The sequence below is a fragment of the Tiliqua scincoides genome, chromosome 2 (assembly GCF_035046505.1).
Source record: "Tiliqua scincoides isolate rTilSci1 chromosome 2, rTilSci1.hap2, whole genome shotgun sequence".
Lineage (NCBI taxonomy): Eukaryota > Metazoa > Chordata > Lepidosauria > Squamata > Scincidae > Tiliqua > Tiliqua scincoides.
Genome location: NC_089822.1, coordinates 96,527,295 through 96,540,937, shown reverse-complemented (window position 1 = coordinate 96,540,937; position 13,643 = coordinate 96,527,295). Strand labels below are relative to the sequence as shown.

General features: G+C 39.8%; 1 protein-coding gene across 4 annotated transcripts in view; it reads left to right on the top strand.

Moving 5' to 3' along the window:
* Positions 1 to 13,027, top strand: part of RNF38 (ring finger protein 38) — an 87,036-nt gene extending 74,009 nt beyond the window's left edge. For all 4 annotated transcript variants that reach the window (XM_066616724.1, XM_066616726.1, XM_066616725.1 and 1 more), the window contains 7 exons: positions 138 to 308; positions 844 to 1,005; positions 1,468 to 1,574; positions 2,114 to 2,198; positions 3,960 to 4,081; positions 6,850 to 6,949; positions 9,462 to 13,027. In XM_066616724.1, coding sequence (XP_066472821.1) covers positions 138 to 308; positions 844 to 1,005; positions 1,468 to 1,574; positions 2,114 to 2,198; positions 3,960 to 4,081; positions 6,850 to 6,949; positions 9,462 to 9,524 — 810 coding nt within the window. In that variant the 3' untranslated portion in view covers positions 9,525 to 13,027. The remainder of the gene's footprint in view (positions 1 to 137; positions 309 to 843; positions 1,006 to 1,467; positions 1,575 to 2,113; positions 2,199 to 3,959; positions 4,082 to 6,849; positions 6,950 to 9,461) is intronic.
* The last annotated feature ends 616 nt before the right edge of the window (positions 13,028 to 13,643 follow it).

The window sequence follows — 13,643 nt, the reverse complement described above, 5'->3', positions numbered from 1 at the left end:
GGCAGATGCTCTTTTAAGAGAATAATACTACATAAATTGTGCTTTGCTGTTGCCCCTTATAAATGTTATAATCTTCAGTATACTGTCCATGTGATAGTATAAAATGATGCATGAAATGAATGGTTTTTCTTTTGCAGATGCTTCAGGCATGTTCTGTTCAGCATTTACCAGTTCCGTATGCGGCCTTCCCACCTCTTATTTCTAGTGATCCATTTCTTTTGCATCCTCCACATCTCTCCCCGCATCATGCTCCACACCTGCCACCTCCAGGTCAATTTGTTCCCTTCCAAACACAACAGTCGCGTTCGGTAAGTCATATTTCAAAAAAATTACTTTGGCTGTGCCTGTAGTCATTGATTCTAGAAAATTGGTATTCTTGGGTAGACTGTCTAGAAGGGGAGATGAGCAGGTTCCACAAAGAAATCTTGTGGGGTTTTGCAGGGAGAGCATGGCTGCTAGTACAGGCTTCCTTGGCCTGCAAAATCTTATCTAGGTACTGGAAACCTTGCCTGTTTTAATTCTCAGTCTGTCAGATAGCAGAAGAAAAATTGAGATTCTTTAGTGCAGCTGTAATTTTGAAGAAAATGAATGCTGTAGTCATTTCAGAGAGAGATGAGAGAGGGGGGAGGAAGATGACTTGTGTGAGTGCACCATTGTGGATGCTAAATATTAATGCTGGAAGAAGTGCAATGGTTTTTTTTTGGGGGGGGCATGATTCTAGAAACAAATTATGCATTGTATAAAATGCTAGAACATATATTTGTACTGGAATAGACAGAAAACCACACATAGAGTAGTATCTTATAGTTCTCAAATGTTAAAAACAACCTTGTTTGTTCTTAGCCTCTTCAAAGGATAGAAAATGAAGTGGAACTGCTTGGAGACCACCTCCCTGTAGGGGGGTTTACCTATCCACCTTCAGCCCATCCACCAACATTGCCTCCTTCAGCTCCTCTCCAATTCTTAGCACATGACCCTTTGCACCAGGAGGTGTCTTTTGGGGTAGTAAGTGATGATATTCATTGTTTTGCCTTGATTCTTTATGCATGTTTGTGTAAATTCTGCTGCTTGTATTTGTTTTTTTAAACCTGTTTCTGAGAATTAAGTACATCAAGATGCACAAGTGTTAGAAATGGACAATACTGTCCTAATATTTCATGGAATTGGAACAAGTTACCAAACTGACTGGTTCATCTACTCTTGAATGCCTGGAATGGAACTGTTGAATCAAGTAAGGGAAGAGCCTCTATAACAGACTCTTCTGAAATCCAGGAAATTTTGTTTTTTTTCCCGATTCCAGTCTATAATTATACACACTCTGTGTACAGGGTTGTTGAAAGGTCAGTGCTAAGATATACATGGTTTTGAGCACGCAAGTGCTAAATCAGTGTTAAAACAGTGTTACTGACTTCATTTTACAAATTATTTGAATATTAACACGTGGAGGGCTTTTTTGCTTCTTTCAAGCCTTATCCACCCTTTATGCCTCGAAGACTCACAGGTCGCAGCCGATACCGATCCCAACAGCCAATACCTCCACCTCCTTACCATCCCAGCCTGTTGCCATATGTGTTGTAAGTATGCCCTGCCTTTTTTAAAAGCCTGCCTTGTTTCATGGTTTTAGAATGGGTGTTGCCATTTTACCAAAAACACAGGCTTACAGTTGGCCCTAAGCGTCTCACATTCTGTTTCAGTGCAGATGGCTTGCAGAGGTGTTATCCAGCATTTGTGTACTTTAGGACTTTTATTATGATCACACACAGTCCCCTGGGACTCTTGAAAGAAATGAAGCTAAAAAGACATTTTAAAACTGTGTTTTTACAGTAACAAATCAACTTTGTTATTCTTGTAATGTAAATGTGTACAATTGCAGAGGAGTCATTTTTACCATGTTTTTTCAAAAATACTGAATTGCACGATTTGCATGCATCGGATAAGAATGAATTTGAATTTAAGTTCTTGTAAAATCCTTTAATTGGGTGAGTGGAGGTGAAGGGTGTACTCAAACTTGATTAGTTTTATCAAACCTGTGGGCAGAGATACAAAATGAGCAGCCTTGGACAGACTGACTTTGCTTGTATTAAATCCTGATGCTGAGTTGATCTTTCTCTAGATCAATGCTTCCTGTGCCACCTGCAGTTGGACCAGCTTTCAGTTTTGAATTGGATGTAGAAGACGGTGAGGTGGAAAATTATGAGGTTGGTTAATATTATGCAAACATACAAGGAAGAGTATATCATAACACTTCAGTTGATATTTCTTAATTTTGTTTCATTCTCTTACTAAAACTGTTGACACTAGATAACAGTTGGAGATTTGCTGCTTCTAGAAGAATGCATTTTGGTATGAAATGGTTTCGCATAACTTCGTCCAACCTTTAGTGTGAATAGGATTATGTTGAGGATTTTGTTTCTGTTAGCATAAGTTACTGTAGATACTCGCCTATAGTATGTGAAATTTTTGCCAAGTAATCAAGCTCCAATTATTACTTCGCCTTATCTCCAGGTCAATCAGAGGGCAGAGCTTTTCAGCTCTGAAAAGTTTTCGTTTCTGGCTCAGGCAGGCACCTCTTGCCCATCAGAAGCAATACAGAGATCATTGCTATAGTAACTTCCCTGGGAAATTCCAGCCAAAATTAACATTTTATTCTCCTCTGTTCCCTTTTGCTGCTGCAACCTGGTTCCTTTTTGCAAATGCATGCATTTGGCAGAAATCTTTTTTTTCAACACCAGGATGGGACCCTCCTTCCCAGGCTACAATTCAGTGCACCGTTACTTAAGAATAACTCCCATGGAAAGCAGGGGTTGCAAATGTATGCAGCTGCATCTCTCTGCCGTGAATTGAATTGCACACTCTCAGTTATGTGTTACGGGTTGTATGTTATATGTAGAGCTTCTGGCTTAACACACCAGACACCTTAAAGGTGGATTTGATTCATGGTTCAACTTTTCTCACTTGCATATCCCTTGGCCGCCCATTTCCATAAATCGTACCCTTCATATTAGCAAAATGTTTGTAATTAATAATACAAGCCCTTATCTCCTCACTATGAAAACCCAGACTTCATGTATTAATCACATATTTTCTCTTTTCATCTGTTTGAAGAACAGAAGACTCTGCCTTTGCACTGTTTTGCACCAGAAGTGTGCTGAGAAATTCTGGGTGATTGATCACTTCCTATATTACGTTTCAGCTTTTTTACTGTGTTGGTTTTCAATCACTGGTTCTAGATGAATTAATGACCAAAAACTAGTTATTGGTGGGCCTTTCACAGCCAACTAGCTACCTGCCTTGCTGGTCCTTGCAAGGCATTCTGGAGCACGACCTGCCTTTTTCTGCCATTATGCCATTCTTTTTCAAGTACTCCTAAAGGTCCTGTTGAGTGTCCCTGGGAGTACATGAATCCCAGGTTGGGAAGCACTGTTTTACTGGCATGTTTACAGTGCACTTACTCAGATGGTGTTTACAAAAAGGTGGTGAAGACCAGAATTTAAAAAGAATAAAAATGTATTTTATGATCTTTTACTATGTTTTTAATAAATTAGAGACTACAGTTCTCAGGTAACAATTAGTGGTAGGTTATTTTTCAGTATCTGGCCTTGGGTAAAATCAGACAAAACTATAGTCAGACCCCCCCCCCCAAGTTTAACCCCTGACTTACCCCGGGGGTCATAGAAAATACCATGATTTTTCTCAAAACCTGCCCTCAACTTATCTGTGGGGGGTCGACTTATAGGCTGGTGTCTGCAGTGATATGCTGCTGCTTGCTAGGCCTTGTGATTGGAAATACATGTATGTCTGTACTTGGGACAGTTGAAATCTTTGCCAAGGATAGTTGAATTCAATGTCCTACATAATTATGCATAAAACTTCGCTGGTCAGTCCTGATAATGATGTAATATGGAAAGAGCACTTGAAGTTAAACTGGTGGGATTTAAAAGGATGAATTTATTTCATAGGCACTGCTGAACCTGGCAGAAAGACTGGGAGAGGCCAAACCAAGAGGACTAACAAAAGCAGATATTGAGCAACTTCCATCTTACAGATTCAACCCAAACAACCATCAGTCAGAACAGACTCTGTAAGTACTACTTCTCTTGTTTCATCTTTAATGTGAAATCTCTCAGCCCTGATTAGCTGGAGTCTAGCAATTAATTATAATATGTAGTCACTCTCCCTTTTTAAAATTACTTCCCAGTTCAGATGTATGTTAAGTTGAAGCGGAGGGACAGTTATGTAACTTCAACATGGGAGACACCTTATTTAATAATTGGGCTGAAATCATAAACACAGATTTCCTGGGCCTAGATATTTTGATTCAGAAGAAGGGTCTAGCGAGCTTCATGATGAAATAGCAGTTTGGATGTCCCAGATTTAGCATAATTTTCTGCTTTTCAATTGCTGGAGTTAAATTGGAATAGCAGGCCTGAGTTCTAGGAATCGCACTACTCTCATGAGAACCAAACCTTACTTCTCCGCTCTTGCTTTTAAAAGTACTACAATAACTGCCTAAAGAGTAACTTTTAAAAAATGGTTTCAATTACTTTAACTGCTTTTCTGATGACTAAAGTTAAGACATTGTTAAATAAATCAAATATCAGAGGTTACTGGAGTTTGAGGACTGTAAGCAATTGACGCAGGCCCATATACAGACTCCATGCAGACCTTCCTGTGATGCAGGTGCTTTCTTGCTGGACCAGAGTGAACTGCTAGAAAATTCTGTGTGCAGCCAGCCTCCTTAAAAATACTACACCCTGAAAATTCTTCTAGTAACTAGCTGTAGGAATGGATGGATTTCTGCACCCTCTGCTAGTAATGCAGGCATGCCTGCATTGTTCTTAGTGACTGATGTGGTATTCTGCGGGTATTTATATGGAATTTTCAGTGTGATGAATAACGAATTAATTTTTTGAGTGGATGAATTAACTGTTTTAACTATGTGAAAAGTAGTACTTTTTGTTTCATTACTGCCTATTATGGCAGTGTGTCAGATGTAGATTTGTACTTGTACAGGTGGAGCCTCTTTATTCACGATATTTTTAACCGTGAATCTGACTCAACGCGGGTCCGCAGGACCTGCATGGAGCCAGACTTGGCCCCACCTGAGCCTTCTGGAGCGACTGCAGCTGTGCTCCAGTTGCCTCCGGAGGTGCTTCTGAGCGCAGCCTCCACGAGCCTCATGGTGGCCTCCAGAGGTCCTAGAGAGGCACTTCCGGTTTTTGGCTGAAACTGGAAGTGCCTTTCTAGGATCTCTGGAGGCTGTGGAGCTGTGGAGCACAGCTCCAGTCGCCTCCGGAGAATTGGCCTCTGAGGCATTTAGAGGCCTTTCTGAGGCCCACAGAGGCTGCGCGCAGCCTGCATGGGCCTTGGAAAGGCCACTAGAGGTCCTAAAAGGGCACTTCCATTTTGGAAGTGCCCTTCTAGGACCTCCGGAGGCCATTTTGAGGCCCATGGAGGCTGCACGTGACCTCCATGAACCTGAGAACAGCTCCGGATGTGACCTGAGAGAGACTCTGGTCGCATTTGGAGGGGAGTGGAGCCCAAATTTCACGTGACTTGGTTCCATGCGAAATTTTGTATTTGCGTGGGTTCCAGGAATGGAACCCTCGCAAATAACGAGGCTCCATCTGTATATGCACTTTATCCCAATGCGTATAGGGCTGATGAACTGTTGTAGATAACCTATCCCAAGGTACTGTTACGCATCTGGCTCCAGTTGTTTGAACTTGGGTTCTAGTAAAAAAAAATTAAGTACATCTCTTAAGCCTGATATATGTATTGTAAGAGCACTGGACCCTTCAAGTACAGTTGTGCACTGCTTTGTTACAGGGTTGCAGACCAGCATCCCATTGCCAAGCAAGGCTTGACATTATGTGAAGCCTGCAAAGGCGAGGGGGGCCATGCTTCCCTTGCCTCCGGAGGCTTTTCTGAGCCTTGAAGAGGCATCGCGTATGTGCGTGCTATCTCTACGAAACTTGGAATCCTTGTTTGGGGTGAAAATATGCCACTTCCAGTTTTTGACCAAAACAGCCAGCCTTGTGGAGGGAGTGTGTGGACGTGGGCTGCCTCTGTGAGGCTCCGTAAAGCCTCTGGAGGCAAGGGGGAATGCGTCTCTCCATAGCTTTGGAGGCTGGGGGGATGAACAGGGACCAGTGGTGGCTGTCGCATATGCGGGTGATCACTAGTTGGATTTGTAATATACAAAATTATCAGAAAAAATTTATTGTAAACTTGAGATTGTTCGTGGTTTGTTTAGGTATTTTTATGCAGAGCAGCACTACAGCAATTGGTTCTTAAAAGAATAGTATAATACTTAGTACTGCATCTATGGTGTTTTGGGGCGCAATCCAGAGAAGTACTTGGTCCGGCACAAGTCCCTTGCACCAGCCCAGTAGGGTCGCCAACAGAGGCTGAGTTCATGTCAGTGAACTTGACATGGTGGGGGGCCCCGGGGGTGGGCCAGGAGCAGGAGGTAGGGCTGAACCTGACAGCCATGATGGATCCCAAACCCCGTTCCTGGGGGTTTGGTGTGGCTTCAAGCTGCTCCGCTCTCCTTGGACTTGTGCAACCTCTAGAGGTGGTGCAAGTCCAAGGAGACCTATAGGGGCCAGGGTACCTTACCCAGAGATAAGAGGTAGAGTTTCCCCTTACCTCTGGATGAGCTACTTTGGACCCCTATCCTTCACTGGATACAGCGCAAGCCTGTTCCAGCGCAGGATGGGATTGCGCCCTAAATCTCATTCAGGTATAATCACTTGCTTTTGTAATTCTATAGAGAAGGTTTTTAGTGATTTTATTAAAACTACTGAAATATTATTGTTAAAAATTTTTCTTCAATATCTTTTATAGGTGTGTGGTGTGCATGTGTGATTTTGAGTCAAGGCAACTGCTTAGAGTCTTGCCGTGTAACCACGAGTTTCATGCCAAGTGTGTTGATAAATGGCTTAAGGTACAGTAATTGTATACAATTCCTATTTGTATTACGTCATCACTTCTGTTTAAAATTAGGCATGTCAGTAAAGTACTCTTAACTTTTGCATGAATATTTCTTGGTGCAGGGTAGTAAAATTTGGGGAAAAAAGAGAGGCTATGCACATTGACGTGAATTGTTCTCATTGCTTATAGGTATTTAAATGGAGTTTCTATTACATGATAGTACACAAGATACTACTTAATGAGCATAATTGAAGTAGGAATTATAGTTTTCAGAAAATCTCTTTTACTGGAGAGGTGAATCTTGCACTATCAAAACCGTAGAATCTACTCACACTGCTGCAATTAAGATTGTTAAATTTGGTCATTGATTGTCCATAATATGCCAGCATGACAGTTTTGTGGATTTTTCACAGTTCATACATGATAACAGAAGATGCCAGAATTTTTCTACTACAATAGTAGTAGTAGTAGATTTATTTATTTATAGAACATTTATTTCTACAGCAATAAAGAACTTCTAGTAGTAGAGATCTATATCTTGGGCCTCACTGTAACTATGCCCAGAACACATAATAATTAACCTCTTTTATTTCTGACAACTTTCTGTTTTTCCACATGAACATGTGTTCTCACTCTTGTGTATATGAACATATATTCCTGAGCATGCAGGAACTAACAGAATTGTAGAAACCACATCCCAAAAGTATTAGAACACTGCCCCAGTGTGCTGGATTGCGGATGTACTGTGTCTTTGTTTATATACAGGATTGTATATAAATTGCATGTGTAATTTTCTGCATGTGATAGGGGCTTGTATATGCAAAAGCAGTGTTTTCCAAACTGTGGGTCGGTGCCTACTAGGTGGGTAGTGAGTCAATTTCAGATGGGTCCACATTCTTTTCAATGCGTTTTATTTTTAATAGTCTTCCATTCCATTCCATGGTATGTGACCACATTTTGGGAAATGTTACAGAGCTGTACTTTTAACAGGCTACAATGTATATATTTTAACAATGATAATCAATGGGTCTTACTCCCAGGGTAAAGGTAGATAGGATTTCAATCTTTGGGATGTTTGGGGAGTTTTTTTTAACTTTTCAGCAACTGCTTGGGATAGGAGAGTTTTTTTATTTTAAATAAATGTTTAAACTTGCACTTATTTTAAGCTTTTAATTTACTTACTTGATCGATTTGGTTTTATTGTTTAGAGGTGTTAAAAAATTTCCCTGCTTGGTAACATCACTTCTGGTGGGTCACAACGGATTGTCATTCTAAAAAAGTGGATCCAGGTGTAAAAAGTTTGAGAACCACTGGGCTAAAGCTATCATGTGATGTTTTTAACATACAGAAATTAGAGTAGAATTCTGACTTGGCTTTGCACTTGCACAACACAGTTTTTAGTACCTTCTAGTAGTGCCATCGCTTCAACATGTGCTCATGCAACCATGTCCAGAACAGCGTATGTCACTGTGTGCTCCTCATGCTGTAACTCACAGTGTAGAGTCTGACAGTCTTCAAAAACTAAAGGGTTGGGTATATAAGATGCTCACAGGTAGAGGTGTGACTTTTGGTTTTATTGTTACGCAGATTTCATATTTTGTCAAGAATGAGAAGTGCAGAATGCAATGTTTTTATTTCATTATCACCAAAAAAAAAAAAAATCACACCTCTACTCATAGGTTCCTCATAGAATTTGAAAGATGTTAAAACTCTATATTTTTGCTGAAACATCTAAAAAGTATTTGGACCCTTTTTATGCTTTTCCAAAGGGAACTTGAAGCAATTTTCTAGGTTTTTTTAATTAGAGGAGCAGGATGTTTCACATACCACAGTGACTGGCTGTTGATATGTGAACTGATTTATTTATTTTTATACCACCTTTTCTCTAAGGAGGTCAGGGAAATGTACAGAGTTCCTCTACTCATTTGTCTTAACAACCCTGTGAGGTAGGGGAGACTGGCCCAAGGTCACTCAGATAGCTTCATGGCTGAGCAGAGATTTGAACCTGGATCTTAACTTCCAAACCGTACATACAGTATTGGAAAGTGTTGTGTTTGAGGAGTTGGATGCTAATGGAGTTACGCATGTATGAATAAGCCACTGCAGACAAACCGTCCCATGGAGGTATAGTCAGTGAGATTAATAGGTCTATGTGAATTGACCTTTGGTGGTCTTCTCCTGCTTTGTGCTGATATAGAATGTATTGTGCAGATAAGCCTATTATCCACGATTAGAGATTACTTCAATTAATACCAAAAGTACTTTATTGCCTTAAGTCATTGCAAAATGAAAAGTGTAGGTGTCTTAATATTAAAAGTCACGTGACTGGTCTTCTGGAAGGACCATCACTTATGCTCAGGGCATAATCTAGCTAAGCAGTCAGTTTCCTTGCTTGGGGGTGTGTACGTGCTGTTGGTATATTTGGCATAGTTGCCGCCTTAGAAATTTAGTACATTAATTTTTCTACACTATTTTATGTGATTTTTGTGTAGCCAATTCAGTGAAGCTTGTTTTTTGTCTTCTAGGCAAATCGTACCTGTCCTATTTGCAGAGCTGATGCTTCAGAAGTGCATCGTGATTCAGAATGACCAGTCTAAGAGCACAATTCTACTTTGGGTGTTCCTAGTCACATGTGTATATATATGTATGAACTGAACCCGTGTGGCTTTCAGCCTTCCCTTTACACAAAAAGGGTCAATGGACCTTCCTTTGCACTGTGTGATTTAATCAACTATAAAGCTTATAATTAGTCTTCACAATTATGGGATTGTTATACTAACTGTGTGATTGGAACTCCAAAGATTTTTTTCTTTTAGCTTAATTTCGTGTGTGCACTAACATTCCCTGGTTTTTGTGTGATCATTCCGACTGTTGCTGCGAGATTACAGTGGAACGTGATCTTCTAGCATGTGCTTTTATATTAAAAAGAAAAAAGTGGTAGCTCCAAACAATATAGCAATCTACCTTTATATAGAGCCTTCAGATACTGTGAGTGGGAATAAACAGTGCGGGTGGGTGCGTTGATCGCAGGGTGTCTGAGTGTATGCGGGCGCGCAAGTGCTTGGGTGGAAGTGTGTGAGGACTTATATACCAGCATGTACTGAGGACGTATGTGTGTAGTATTAATTATGCTGCAATGTATAATCTTGTGTGTTATTTAAACAGTACTAGTACTGTACACTGGTTTCTTTCCTTGCGTTTGCAGTTGCACACTGAATGCTAAGGGTGCAGCGATTATAGGCATTTAATATTTCATCCCTGCCATGTATTTAATAGTATAAAAGGCCTTTTTTGCTTTTCTTCAGACAACTATTATGCTTCCCATTAATTGGAGATCATATGTCTTTTGTTTTATAGAGTGTATTGAATCCTCAGTTCATTACAAATACAGAAATAGCCTTGTTTTTAGGCTGCCAGAATTTCCAAGTTTTCAAACTTGCAGCTCATCCTTTAACTTTTTAAGGTGTTGCAAGATTGCACAGTCAGGTAGCAATATTAAAATTCTCAACTGATTATTGAAAGTTGATGCTGTCCTCTCTTCCTTCTATAAATTCTTCCAGCCAATACTAGTCTTTCAGTTGAACTTTGGATTTTTTTATCCGAGATCCAAAACGTCATTTGTTTCCATGGAAATGGAAACTGAGGGTGTCTTAGAGTTCTGTGCAAATGCTTCTTGTATTGTTGGCCATATACCTGCTAAATATACAATTTAGATAGCAAACACTGGCACTGATTTCACATTCCTTGTCACATGCAAGCAAACTTAAATACAGTTAAAGGTTGTGTTTTTCTCCACCCTTCCCCAAAAGTCTTCAACCTCATGAACAAAATTAAATTTTTTGCACTTTGTTAAAGGTAAAACATGATCCTGTCCCCCCAACCTCAGTCATGGTGCCCTATTAACACTTTGTTCTTTACTGCCTGGCTAAAATGTCATAGGATACAGTTTTTAGCCTGCTCTGTTTTCTAGCAGGCTCTTGAATGCTGTTCAGGCATCCTCAGTGCTGTATGGGTAGTAGGAAGAATATTCATATTCAGGAATGGGCTGGCATATGAAATAAAGGAAAAAAATTTTAAAATGCTGTGAATCTGGAGTTGACCTCCTTTCAACTGCCTTCTGAATAATGTTGTATTGGAAAAAATAATTGGCATAACTACATTTCAGACTGTTAGCAGTTAACCTTTTTCCTCAATACACAAATGCCTCCATGTGGCTACCATAGTTCTCTAAGAGATGATGCATGGTTGGTTTTGATTTTTTCTGCTTTCTTCATGTTTTTCAGTTGCAACAGCACAAAGCACTGCAGCTAACAATACTGCTGCAACCTGTTTCCAGTCAGCTTTAAGTTCCTTTGGTGTCCTTTCTGATGCTTTTGTATGCTGCTATGTGCTAAGTTTGTTTCTCCAGACCAGTGTTCTCTGTGCTGATTGCCCTTCTTTCTGATGGCGCCACTGACCAATCACAGCTTGTGGTTCTGCAGAATTTAAAAAGCACAATTTTTTTTGTTCTTGTTTCTGATACTATTTTCCTCTGAGTAGCTAAGGCGCCTTAGTCTGTCCATAGTGTTAAGTACTTAACACTAGCAAAGCAGATGAAGCAATTTAACATTGTGTGCAACAGATTTACAAATGTTAACAATTCTCCCCTCAGTGTGCTCTAAGGAATTGTCTCAGCATGTCAAAAACAGGTTAAATTGCACATAGTAAACTTTATTTTTTTAAGCAAACAAAATCATGGGTTGGGAGGGTGGGGGGAACGTACGCCACACACGTTTTACAATATGTTGGGTCTTTTTTATATTGCTGGACAAAAAATGATTTTTACCTGTACAAATCTTAACCATAACAGTACACTACTCAGTGTCCATTTTTGTCAAAACATAGAAATACAGCACTTTCTTTAACAGACAGAATGCATAATTGACAAGGCACATAATACCGAATTCTGAGAAGTAGCTCTGTGGTGCTGAATCTGGAACCACCTTGCAGCACAGCATCTATTCCTTGTTTCCCAGCATCAGTTGAATGAGGCTAGAGTGGCAGAAGAGACTAATTTGGTGATATACTTAATTGTTGCACTCCTGTGGCTGATCTCTTCTTTGAATGACTTTTGTTTGCATGGGACTCTTGCAAATGTGTGCAGATTTTGCTTCCTGTGGTTAAGTGTGTATAGGATGCACACATGCACATGGTCTGAACTGGCTCAGGCTGGCTGCGATGGAATATACCGTTGCTGCTGATGGAAGAGGGGAAGGGGATTCATGCTCAGCTGTAAACTGCCATGTGTTATGCACATTTATGTATCTAATTCCACAGCCCTCAACGGTGTCTGATGGCACCAAATTATGTTGAGTACCCTTCCCCCCCTTATCCCTGCCTCTCCCACTAAAGGAAGAAAAAAAAAGTTGACTTTATCATGTTGGCACTGCTGGGTTTTTTTGCATGAATTGTCAACTTAATTTGGTTTTTAAAAAATTGGGTATAAAGGCCTTACGGATATCTGTGAGGTCTCATTTTGTGACTTTCTTTACAAATTATTTTGTGCAAAGCAATTTCTTTTGTATAGAATTTTTTGTACAGTCTCCAGAATGTGATATTTGTTGCAGCTCTTATAACATGTACACCTCTTCTAATACTTGGGATTTACCAACTCTTTTTTAATATTTTGCTTTCCGAAAACACATTACAAACTTGGTTATTGTTAGGCCTTTCGAAGAGAGCTGTGGTTCTCGGTCTCTCCCCGTGCCCCCTTTGGTACCTTCAGTTACCTCATTTTGCTATTTTATGTTGCAAACTTGCTAATGATTATGAAAGCTTATGGGTTTTGTTAGAATCATATTTGTCAAGTGTTTTCCTTAAAATCATAGTCCATGGTATCATTTTAACATGTAGTTTTAAATGTATTATAAATATCTGTAACCAAATCATTTGAAGGCTTGATAAATTTTTAACAAAATTTGTACATTTTTTATGAGAGTTACTAGTAATGCTTTACTAAGTAGTGCAATGAATTTTTATTTTTAATCCCTGTGCCCAATTTTGGAGTTGAGAGGGTTGTTCAGTAATAAATGTATGATGTACACTTATACAACTTTTGTGTTGCTTCTTCTCACACTTGTGTGCTGCTCTTGTGCTGATTGATCACGTTCGGTTAAGCACAGGACCTTGACCTTCTGTTAAATTGTATGATATGTACCCTACTATTTAGGTAATTAAAGATGGAGAGGTTGAGTAATCCACAGCTACCACACTAAGCCCATGTTTAGAGTTAGCTTCCCACATTGACACCTGTCTTCATAGTCCTATTAAGATTCCTTTTTAAAAATGTTCTTTAACATATTAAAAATCTCCCTGCATATGGTAAAGCAGAGGATCAGAATGAGTTTGTTACAATCCTCTCCCTGTTGTGCTAGTTTACTACCTGTAGGAACCTTTTTATGTGACAACCTAAATCACTAATCTCCAGTTCAAAGTGATACAGTGCAGAATTCTACCACTTGAGTATGAAAAAGTGTAGACGAAGAATCAACTATTTGTTGGAACTACATTACAGTTCAGTATTCAGGTTCCTGAAGGGTCTACCCAACAGGAACAGTGAGTTTTATATAAAAGCAGCAATACAGTGTGAAGTGTAAAAGATTGTGAAGCCCTTCCCCACATTGCCTCTCACACACACCCCAGCACAGTAGTCACCTGCAAGTTCAACT